The following is a 12,234-nucleotide window of genomic DNA, read 5'->3' as shown; positions in this document are numbered from 1 at the left end:
CAAGAATACTTCAAGTACTGCATTCGCTGCATACGGCGGAAGACACTGCCTATGCGGGCAGCTCCCTTGTCCCACCTTCAGAGTGTGGGGCCTCTGGACCTGGTGTGTATGGATTTCCTGTCAATAGAACCCAATGCCAGCAACACGGCGAATGTCTTAGTCATCACAGACCACTACATCAGATATGCTAAGGCTTTTCCTACCAAGGACCAGAGGATGTCTACAGTGGCAAAGGTGTTGTGGGAGAAGTATTCCATTTATTATGGCCTTCCCCGGTGAATACATAGTGATCAGGGATGGGATTTCAAGAGCAGACTCATCCGTGAGTTACTCAGCATGCTTGGAGTCGAGAAGTTGAGGACCACGCCCTATCACCCACAGGGTGATCCCCAGCCAGAGAGGTTTAACCGGACCTTGCTAGACATGCTCGGGACCCTGGAGATCAGCAAGAAGTACAGGTGGAGTCAACATAGTGGGCATCTGGTTCACAGTTATAATTGTACGTGAAATAAAGCTACTGGGTACTCGCCATATTATCTGATGTTTGGGCGCGAGGCAAGGTTGCCTATTGACCTTTGTTTTGGGACTGACGAGGGTGACTTACCACCAAAGACTTATCTGAAGTATGTATCTGACATGAGAAGAGAGTTGAAAAAGGCTTATGAATTAGCTGGGGTCACAGCTGCCCAGCAGAATCAAGGGAATAAGAGAAGGTATGATCAGAAGGTGAGATTCTCCCAACTCTTGCCGGGAAACAGAATCCTCATAAGGAACTTGGGGCTACCTGGAAAGCATAATTTGGCTGACCGCTGGGCGGCCACACCCTATATGGTGGAGAGTCAGATGCCAAACCTACCAGTTTTCTGGGTGAAACCAGAGGATGGGAATGGACCTGTCAAGATTCTCCATTGGAACCACCTGTTGCCCATGGGACAAGAGGTGCTGGTAGACCCAGAGCCCAACTTAGAGCCTACACCTAGTAAGAGGACTCTTCCGAAACGCAGGGGGACTTCTGGGCCCCCAACAGGCAAGGTTAGGCTGGCCCCCATCCCTAAGAGGGATACTGATTCAGAGGATGAGGACCTGGATGTGTGGAATATGCTGCCTTTCAATAATTCCTCTGTGATGGAGGAAGAGACTCCCGACCCTTCTCCCGCTGTCAGGTGAAGTGGGGGAGGGGGAGGGCTATCTGTGGGCAGCCTGGGTTACAGTGGGACCCTGAAGGAGAGGAAGCGGGGCCTGGACACGGGACAGAGGGCTCCAGGTTGCAGGGGGGCACGAGTGACAGGTCGGGGGAGGACTCACCAGGTAGATCAGAAGTATTCCCAGTAGCGCCTGAGCCTGAAGAGTTAGGTAAAGAGGTACGGAGGTCTCAGAGAATTAGGAGACCACCGGATAGGTTGGCCTATGTAGTGCCAGGGGAACAAGGCGTGATCTCTACCATGTTGGGGAGCTATGTCACTGCCTTTTGCACCTGTATTGGGCTTTGTGTTTTACAGGAAGGGTTAGCAAATTATCTCAACGTCATGAGGACATGATTAAATTTGGTGGGGGGAGAGTGTAACGCACTGTAATGGCTTCTCTGTAATGTTTCACTGCTAAGGCCAATGAAATAGCTTCTCTGTAATGTTCACTGCTAAGGTAATGACTTCTCTGTAGCAGCAATGTTTGGGTTATGGCTGGAGATAACAGGTATGCATGTTAGCCAATCAGGATTTTGTGGCCCTGTCTTGTGAATCTGGGAGGATTTTTTTGCGGGCTTTTGCCGAGGAGTGATGAGGAGAGAAGATGCGAATGGAGAGATTTGGTAGACCGCCAGATGGGGCGGACTCAGAACAAGGGTCCGAAGGGCAGCAACGATCGGAGGAGGTCGATAGTGAATGATCGACTTATCAGTGAGCTCCAAACTTTGCGCAACAGACTGTTTAATAAGATTGGGCCCATTTTTTTTTATTTCATTTCTCTATTAACCATATAGTCAAAGTAAGAATTATAAAGCTTAATCGTTTAATCGCATATTGTGTACTGTTTGTTACTTCAGGGTACTGATTTGTAACAGGGGACACATCGCGCAGTATCCACCCAAATGAAATTTCTTAAGTTTGGCCGGGCCGGGGGTTATCACCCTCTATATTAAGCCGCTAGCCGAAGCGAGAGTTACATTTAGAATGAGAGGGATCTCATTGAAACCTATCAAATATTCAATAGCCTAGAGAGAGTGGATGTGGAGAGGATGGTTCCTATAGTGGGTGAACCTAGGACTAGTGGGCACAGCATCAGAATAGAGGGACGTCCATTTAGAACAGAGATTAGAAGGAATTCCTTTAGCCGAAGTGTGGTGAATCTGGAATTCAGTGCCACGGAAGGCTATGGAGACCAAGTCATTGAGTATATTTAAGTTGGAAATTGAGAGCTTCTTGGTTATTCAGGGCATTAAAGGGAAAAGGCAGGAGAGAGGTAATAAATTGGCTATGATGGAATGGCGGAGCAGACTCCATGTGGCCTAATTCTGCTCTTATGTCTTATACGGTAGTCTTATGTACCTATAATCCAAGACCCCAAGCATTCTCTCTTCTTCCCCTCCCATGGGACTAAAAATACAAATGTTTGAAAGCACGTACTGGATAGGCTTCAATACTATGTTACAAGACTTTTGAAAAGTCCCTTTGTACAATAAGATAGATTCTTGACCTCACAATCTACTTCATCATGACCTGCATTATATTGACTGCCTGCCTGCACTGCAATTTCTCTGTAATTGTAACACTTTATTCTGCTTTCCATAATTGCTTTTCCCTTGTACTGCCTCAAGGCACTGATGACATAGAACCGTAGAACCATAGAACATTACAGCACAGAAAAAGGCCTTTTGGCCCTTCTTGGCTGTGCAGAACCATTTTTCTGCCTAGTCCCACTGACCTGCACCTGGACCATACCTCTCCATACACCTCTCATCCATGTACCTGTCTAAGTTTTTCTTAAATGTTTAAAGTGAGCCCACATTTACCACCTCATCCGGCAGCTCATTCCACACTCCCACCACCCTCTGTGTGAAGAAGCCCACCCCCTAATGTTCCCTTTAAACTTTTTCCCTTCACCCTTAACCCATGTCCTCTGGTTTTTTTCTCCCCTAGCCTCAGTGGAAAAAGTCTGCTTGCATTCACTCTATCTATACCCATCATAATTTTATATACCTCTATCAAATCTCCCCTCATTCTTCTATGCTCCAGGGAATAAAGTCCTAACCTATTCAACCTTTCTCTGTAACTCAGTTTCTCAAGTCCCAGCAACATCCTTGTAAACCTTCTCTGCACTCTTTCAACCTTATTAATATCCTTCCTGTAATTTGGTGACCAAAACTGCACACAGTACTCCAAATTCAGCCTCACCAATCCCTTATACAACCTCACCATAACATTCCAACTCTTATACTCAATACTTTGATTTAAAAAGGTCAATGCTGTCTTTACGACCCTATCTACCTGTGATGCCACTTATAGGGAATTTTGTATCTGTATTCCCAAATTCCTCTGTTCTACTGAAAATCCATGAAATGATTTTTATGGGTGGCTTGCAAAACAAAATTTTTTCACTGCACCTCAGTATGTGTGACAATAATAAACTAACTTACCAACTTAAAAAGAAGAATTAGTAATGTAGAAGAAAGAATCAGTAATTCCTTTAAGATAGCCATTTGATTATATAGGTATGATGAAAGGTTATGAAGCTGAGGTACAAAATCTTCCTTTATTGATGTAAGTGTTAGCTTATCTGATGATTACTTACAGCATTTTCTGTTTTTATTTCAAATGTTTGTCAAATCCAGCTTATAATGTAACTGAAAATGCATAGTTGACTGTTCTAACATGTAATGGTGCTACTACAGTATGACTACATTTTAACAGACCAACATAGAACATTTCAGCACTTACAAGCCCTTCGGCTCATGAATTTATGCTGACTTTTTAACTGACCTTTTTAACCCTTCTCTGCATAGACTTCCATTTTTCTATTATCCACGAGCCTACCTAAGAGTTTCTTAAATGTCCCTAATGTAGTTGTCTCTACCATTGCCAGTATTTTTACAAAATATCAAAATTCAGTTACATGGTACTTAAGAACACATTACACAAACCCCTTTCTGGACAATGGCATTCTCAATGGCTTGAGTCTGTTGGTTTGTTCCTTCACCCTTTACTATTTTACTACACTTGGCCAAGTAGCTTGCATCTCAAGCAAATGTGAGATGGATCATGTTGTGGTTCAATTTCTTTGGCCAAGTCAGGGTCAATTCTTTTTATTCAAGTTTCTTGTTTTACTTTTTTAAATTGAGCTGTTCTAAACCACTGTCCTGCAGTCAAATATAGGGAAGAAAATTTTCAGCAAAGAAACCAAACTAATACTAAACACAATTCTAGCGAATATATATATATATATAACTCTACACTACTGATGGGGTTGACATTAACTGCCCTCTGAAATGACCTGGTAAGTCACTCATTTCAAGGATAATGAAGTCATACAGTATGGAAGTAGGCTTTTCAGCTGACCAAATCCATACTAATTATTGACAGCCATTCATATTAACCTCCTTTTCCATCACCTGGCCCGGGACCTTTCTATACTAAGGCAATCTGAATGTTCTAGCTAGACACATCTTAAATGCTATCAGTAACTCTGCTTCACCACTCTCACAAGGGGTATATTCCAGGTACTCAAAACTCACTGAATGAAAAGGATATTCTTCAGATTCTTTCTAAATCACTTCTCCCTCACCCTAAATCCATGTCTTCTATTTTTATCTTCCTCTGCTATGAGGAAAAGTTTCCTACACTCTATCCTACCTATACCCCTCATAATTTTATATACCTCTATCATGTCCCTACTTAACCTTCTTTGCTCTATGGAAAACAGATCTAGCCTCTCCAATCACTTCGCATTACTGAAGAACTCCATTCTAGACTAGTGAATCTTCTCTGGACTCTCTCCACTAAATCATGGGTGGGAAATAAATGCTGACTTTGCTACTGACATCCAAATCCTGAAAATTAAATAAAAATCTGGCCTTATTTTGGAGGTGTATAAACATTATTGACCTGATAGAGAAGTCATTAACAACTTGTTTTATATGTTGTTGTACACTGAATTGGCCAGTCTGGGAAAAGTAAAGACAAAAGAGGTAGCAGATGCTTGCCTTTAAAGCAAAAAATAACAACACCTGAAGAGTTCAGTAATTCAGACAGCATCTGTGGAGACAAAAAATGTAAGTCGATATTTTAGATGATGACCTTGTATCAAGTCAAACTGTACAAATTTATTTGGCTGAATCTCTTGCATGAAAGCTGAAGTTTGCAAACATTGTTGTCATGTTTATTCAGTGAATTGCAAGTTTCTTTGTTGGAAGCAATGAAAATTTGATCTAATGCCACTGCTTCAAAATGTTTTTTTCTTTGATGGTAAATTTGACTTACTGCTGATCTGTCTGATTTATGGACTATTCTTTATTGAATATGTTGTAACTTTATTTTGCTGTCTTTTCTCTGAATAGGTAAAAATGCATATCAGAACAGTGACTGACTTTGAGTGGCTGAAACAATGTCGTGTTTATTTTAGAGAAGAAACACTAGATGTAAGAGTGGGGATTACTGATGTGGAATTCATCTATCAAAATGAATTTTTGGGCTGTACTGAACGACTGGTTATCACACCTTTGACAGACAGGTAAGAGTGAATCTTCGATGCTTCTTTACGTTTCTGTGCATTGTTTTTTAAAAATGTTCAGTTGATTTATATTTTCTGATTGCTTTATAAGCAGTAGGTATAGCAATGAGATGTTAGAAAGAAAATCAACAATTTATTAAGCTTACAATATAATTCTGCCTGATGTGAGAGGGAGAAGAGAGAACAACTGGGGCAGGAGGGATCCTGATTAAGTCGGCTGCTTACCAAGGTGGTGGGTAGTATATGTAGAGTCAACAGAGGAGGCTGATTAACATGATAAACTGGGTGGTGTTCATAACTCAATTTCTTGTGGTCGTGGCAGAACAGTTGCCATATGAAGCTGTGATGTACCCAGATAAGATGCTTTCTATGAAGCATCTGTAAAAATTAGAGTCATGGGGGACTATTTCCTTAACCTTCTGATGAAGTAGAGGGTTTAGTGGACTTCTTGGCTGTAGCATCCATGTGACTAGAATAGGACATATTGTGGTTGATAGTTACACCTAGGAGCTTGAAGTTCTCAACTATCTTCAACTCAGCACTATTGATACAAACAGAGCATACGTTCCACTCTACTTCCTGTAATCAATTACCAGCTTCTTTATTTTGCTTATATTAAGGAAAAGGTTGTTGTTCTGGCACTATGCCACTAGATTCAATGTCTCCTTCATTGATCTAGTCTACTACAGTGATATAATCTGAATTTGGCCAAACTGTCATGAGTATAGTAAGGGACTGAGAACACATCCTTATGATCACTGGTGCTGAAGATAACCATAGAAGTGGTCTAAAGTTACTGATTGTGGTCTGATGTTGACGAAGTCAAGTACCCAGTTCCAGCGAAGAGTCCTGGTCTAGGAGTTTGGAATTAAGTTTGAATGGAATTTTGCTGTTGTAGGAGCAAATAGTCCATAAATAGGAACCTGATGTAGGTGCTTTTGTTATTCAGATGTTTCAGAAATTAGTGTAGGGCCAGGGAGATGGCATCCACCATGGACCTAGCAGTAGGTGCGCTGCAAGGATCGAGGGTTTTCCGGAAGGCTGGAGTTGATGTCTGCCATGACCAGCCTCTTGAAGCACTTCACAATGATTTATATCAGACCCATTGGGTAATAATAATTAAGGGATGTTACCTTATTTTTTTCTTTGGCACTGGGATGATAATGTCTTCTTGAAGCAGGTGGAAATCTCAGATTAGAATAGGCAGGGTCTAAATATATCAATAAATACTCCTGTCAGTTGGTCCCTACAGGATCTGAGGACTCCATGTGGGCAAATTGCTTTCCAGGGGTTTGCCCTCAAAAAGCTGATCTGACTTCTGTGATAATGACCATGTACAGGTGCATTAGGCCAATTAGGATTGGTGGCATCATTTCGGTAACCTTCTGTTTGAAACAAGCATTGAGTTCATTTCGGAAGAATGCATTGTTGCCAGGACCTGCTGTTTCAATCTGTTTTATCAACTTGCACTAGATCCCATCAATCCTAACCTTTTGGACAGTCACTTATGTGAAAACTTGACAAAAAAAAGACTTCACTGAAGCTCATGCCCACTACATCTACTGTACTTTTGTTACTTTTTCAAAAAATCCAATGATATTGGTCAGATAGAATCTATCCTTGACAAAGCTATGCTGGCTATCTCAGATTAAGTTATCAAGTTTGTTGTCATATCACAATTATAATGAAGTACTGGTACAATTAAATTTGCAGCAACATCAATTATACAAGACTATGAAGAGGGAGAGAAAAAGATTGTGCAATACAAGATATTATTTCAAAAAATACAATCAGAGACAATTCCATTGTAGTATAAGTGGTGGTTCTGTTGCTGAGGTAGGATTAGGGTTGTGCAAGAATCTGATGGTTGTAGAAAACTAATGCTTCCTGAATCTGTTGGTGTCAGATTTGAGGCTTCTGTATTCTTGTCTAACAGTAGCAGTGAGAAGAGGGCATAGTGGGGATAATAATAGATGCTATTTTCTTGAAGCTGCACTTCATGTAGATACTTTCAGTGGTGTGGAGGGCCGTGCCAGTAATATTCTAGGTGGTGCCCGTTTCTCTCTGGAACTTCTTGCATTGCTGTGCATTGGAATTGCCAGACCAGATCATGATGCAACTGGTCAAGATACTATCAACAGTGCATTTGTTGTAGTTTGTAGAGTATTTGATGAGATGCCAAATCCCCTAAAACATTTTGGAAAGTAAAGGTTCTGGTACGCTTTCTTCATTAGTGCGTGTATGATCTGGCCCCAGGACAAATCATTCAAGGTGTTAACACCCATGGATTTGAAACTCCCAACTCTCAGCACCTCTGACACACTAATGAGAACTAGCATATGGTCTCCCAACTTCCCCTTTCTGAAGTAAACAATTAGTTACTTGGTTTTGTTGATATTAAGCATAAAGTTATTATTGTGACAGCACTTAAGCAGGAGTTCTATTAACCATGATTCAGCCAACAGTAGTGGTATCATCAACAAATTTGTAGATGCTATTGGAGTTGTACTTAGCCACACTGTTGTGGTGTAAAGAGAATGGAGGATGCTAAGCACATAGCCCTGAGGTGCACCTGCACTGTTGGTCAATGATGAAGAGATGTTTTTACAGATTCATACTGAATGGGGTCCGGCAAAATCAAGTATTAAGTTGCAAATGGAGGAACAGAGCCCCAGGTCTTAGAACTTGGAGAAGAATAAATTGTGTTGACTGCAGAGCTGTAGCCAACATGCAGCAGAATGCTATGTACATTACTGTTATCCAGATAGTTGACAACAGAGTGGAGAACCAGTGAAATAGCATCTGCTGTTGACCTTTTGTGGCAGTAACCAAACAAAAGCAGATCCAATTATTGAAGAGGCAGGACTTTATTTGCACCATAACCAATCTCTCAAAGCACTTCATTAAGGTGATGCAACTGCTACCAGATAGTAGTCATTGCGACAGGTCGGTACGCTTTTCTTGGGCACCAGAACAATAGGTGTCATTTTGAAGCAAGTGAGAACTTCAGAGTGCAGAAGAGAGAAGTTGAAGATACCCTTGAATATACCAAGCAGTTGGTCTACACAAGTTTTCAGCACTTGGCCAGCTCAGCTGTCTGGTCTGGACACTTTGTGTGGGTTCACTCTCTTGAAGAATGTTCTGATGTCAGCTTTGGAGCAAAGATCCCAGTCATTGGCAGCTGTGGAGGATCATGTGAAGTATGTATAACATTATTCTCCCGTTCAGAGTGTGCTTAAAAGCCATTGAGCTCATCCAGAAGTGTTTGCCTTTCCAAGTGATCATTTATCATGTCCCTCAGATTTTTTTTCCTATAACATCCTTATTACTAATGCAACACAGAGATGCTGGAGGAACTCACCAGGTCATGCAGAATCTCTTGAGGAAAATGGATAGTTGATATTTCAGGTTGAGACCCTTTATCTGGACTGAAAGATAGGGGATAGATAACCAACATAAAAAGATGGAGCAAAGGGGTGGAACAAGAGCTTGCAGGCAATAGGTAGATCCAGATGAGGTGAGAAGGTACTGACAGTTAGATGCTGGAGTGGAGAGTGTGCGCCAAAGGCTGGGTGATAGGTAAAAATGACCTAAAATGATGAAGTTGATGGAATCTGTTAGGAGAGGAAAGTGGAGCAAGGAATTTATTTATTATTTATTTATTATTTATCTTGAGATACAGTGCAAGATACGGCCCTACTAGCCCAGTGAGCTGCACCGCCCAGTAACCCACCTGTGTAACCCTACTCTATCCTAATCAGAGAACAATTTACAATAACCAATTAACTTACTAACCAGTACGTCTTTGGAATGTGGGAGGAAACCAGAGCATGCAAAGGAAACTCACGCGTTCATGGGGAGGTCATACAAACGGTGTCAGAGTTAAACTCCAAATTCTGAACTCCAATGCTCCGAACTGTAATGGCATCATACTGTGCAACTGTGGCAATAAAGGGAGAGAGATGGGAAGGGCAAAGGGAAGTACTGGGAAAAGGGAATCAGTAGGAGGATTGTGTGAGTGATGTGCAGATAGGGAGAATGGGAGAGAGGAAAGAGATGTTGATGAGGACCAGTTGGATCAGAAGGAAAGAGTAAAGAGAAAAGGAACAGGAGGAACACCTACTGGAAGCTGGCAAATTCAATGTTCATCCTACTATTGAATAGCTACCCAGGCCAAATATGAGATGCTCTTTATCTCCTGTAGTTTGTATTTAGGCTCAGCTCGTGGTGAGGCCAAGGTCAGACATGTTGGTATTGAGATGGGGAGGAGAATTAAAATGTCTGGGAACTGGGAGTTCCAGATTGTCACAGCAAATGAAGTGAACATACTTTGTGAAGTGGTCACCCAGTTTCTGTGTAAAGGAGACCACAAGGGAAATGCCAATTGCAAAAAATAATGCTGAAGGATTTGCATGTGAAAGATAGCCTCACCTGAAAATCTTGCTCCAGATTCCAACATCTGTAGTCTGTTGTTTCTTCCTATTAATGGCTGGTGGTATAGTTGCATCCGCACTGGACTTCGCAGCAAGTGAGCCCAGTTTCAAATTGAATTGAGTTGACTTTATTACTTACATCCTTCATATACACGAGGAGAAAAATCTTTATGTTATGTCTCTGTTTAAATGTGCAATGTGCAATTTGTAGTAATTTATAATAAATAGTATGTACAACAGGATAGTCAATATGACATAGAAAAACAGTTGTGTCAACATAAGTTAGGCAGTCTGATGGCCTAGTGGAAGAAGCTGTCCTGGAGCCTGTTGGTCCTGGCTTTTCTTCTGTGGTACCGTTTCCCAGATGGTAGCAGCTGGAACAGTTTGTGGTTGGGGTGACTCTGGTCCCCAATGATCCTTCGGGCCCTTTTCACACACCTGTCTTTGAAAATGTCCTGAATAGTGGGTTCACCTCTACAGATGTGCTGGGCTGTCTGCACCACTCTCTGCAGAGTTCTACAATTGAAGGAAGTACAGTTCCCATACCAGGCAGTTGTGCCCCCATAGAAATTTCATAGGATGTGGGGCCCACACCAAACTTGTTCAACTGTCTGAGGGGAAAGAGGCGCCATTGTGCCTTTTTCACCACACAGCCGGTATGCACAGACCAAGTGAGATCCTCGGTGATGTTTATGCCGAGGAACTTAAAGCTGTTCACCCTCTCAACCCCGGATCCATTGATGTCAATAGGGGCTAGCCTGTCTTCATTCCTCCTATAGTTCACAATCAGCTCCTTTGTTTTTGCAACATTGAGGGAGAAGTTATTTTCTTGACACCACTTTGTCAAGGTGATGACTTCTTCTCTGTAGGGGGCCTCATTATTATTTGAGATTAGGCCAATCAGTGTAGTGTCATCAGAAAATTTAATTAGCAGATTGGAGCTGTGGGTGGTGACACAGTCATGGGTATACAGAGAGTAAAGCAGGGGGTTTAGGACACAGCCCTAAGGGGCACATTGTTGAGAGTCAGAGTGGTGGAGGTGAGGGAGCTCACTCTTAACACCTGCTGGCAATCTGACAGGAAGTCCAGGATCCAGCTACACAAGGCAGGGTGAAGGCCGAGGCCTCTGAGCTTCTTATCAAGCCTGGAGGGAATAATAGTGTTGAATGCTGAACTGTAGTCCAAGAACAGCATTCTCACATAAGAGCCCTCTTCTCCAGATCTGTAAGGACGCTAGGTAGAGCTGTGGCTAGTGCATCATCTGTCAATCATTTGTGTCAGTAGGCGAATTGTAGGGGATCCAGTGTAGCTGCTGGCATGCTGCAGATGTAGTCCTTGACCAGCCTCTCAAATCATTTGCTTATTATTGAGATGAGTGCAACAGGACGCCAGTTGTTCAGACATGTCACCTTGGTCTTTTTAGGTACCAAAACAATGGTGGATGTTTTGAAGCAGGAGGGCATTCTATACTGGGAGAGGGAGAGATTAAAAATGTCTGTAAACTTTCTTTTTCTTTCTTTTCAAATCTTTTTATTTATATTATACAAAAGAAATAACACGAGTACATTGAAGTAACAACACTTACAATGTCTCAAAAAAGACATTATCTTAAAGATTGAAAAAAAATTTGTGATAACAAAAAAAACCTACTAAGCAGGAAAAGTGAGAAAAAAAAGAGAACTCATTAGGTGTATAACCCTGGAGCCATGTGTCATACAAAAAAACTTCTAAAAATAAGCATCAAACCACCAGCAAGAAAAGAAAATATACCAAAAAATTTACAATTAGATCGTGGAAAAAATCTATCAATTAGCTCAAATGGTAATAACAAGCAAATGAGCCCCATCTTTTCTCAAAATCAAATAAAGGTTCATAGGTTCGACTTCTAATTTTCTCCAAACTAAGACATAGCAACACTTGAGAGAACCATTGTGACAAAATGGGAGCTGATGTATCCTTCCACTTCAACAAGATGGCCCTCCTAGCTATCAATGTAACAAATGCAGTAACGTGTTGGTCAGACACAGAAATACCACGAAGGTTTTGAGGAATTATTCCAAAAAGCACAGTTAATTTATTA

At 41.6% G+C, this 12,234-nt stretch overlaps 1 protein-coding gene across 1 annotated transcript in view; it reads left to right on the top strand.

The window, feature by feature from the left end:
- Window positions 1-12,234, top strand: part of LOC140210901 (dynein axonemal heavy chain 8-like) — a 1,093,299-nt gene that overhangs the window by 598,256 nt on the left and 482,809 nt on the right. The window contains exon 44 of the mRNA XM_072280167.1: window positions 5,549-5,721. Within this exon, the coding sequence (XP_072136268.1) occupies window positions 5,549-5,721 (173 nt within the window). The remainder of the gene's footprint in view (window positions 1-5,548; window positions 5,722-12,234) is intronic.

Source organism: Mobula birostris, chromosome 2 (genome assembly GCF_030028105.1).
Source record: "Mobula birostris isolate sMobBir1 chromosome 2, sMobBir1.hap1, whole genome shotgun sequence".
NCBI lineage: Eukaryota > Metazoa > Chordata > Chondrichthyes > Myliobatiformes > Myliobatidae > Mobula > Mobula birostris.
The sequence above is the reverse complement of the archived record's forward strand: the minus strand, read 5'-3'. Positions and strand labels throughout refer to the sequence as shown.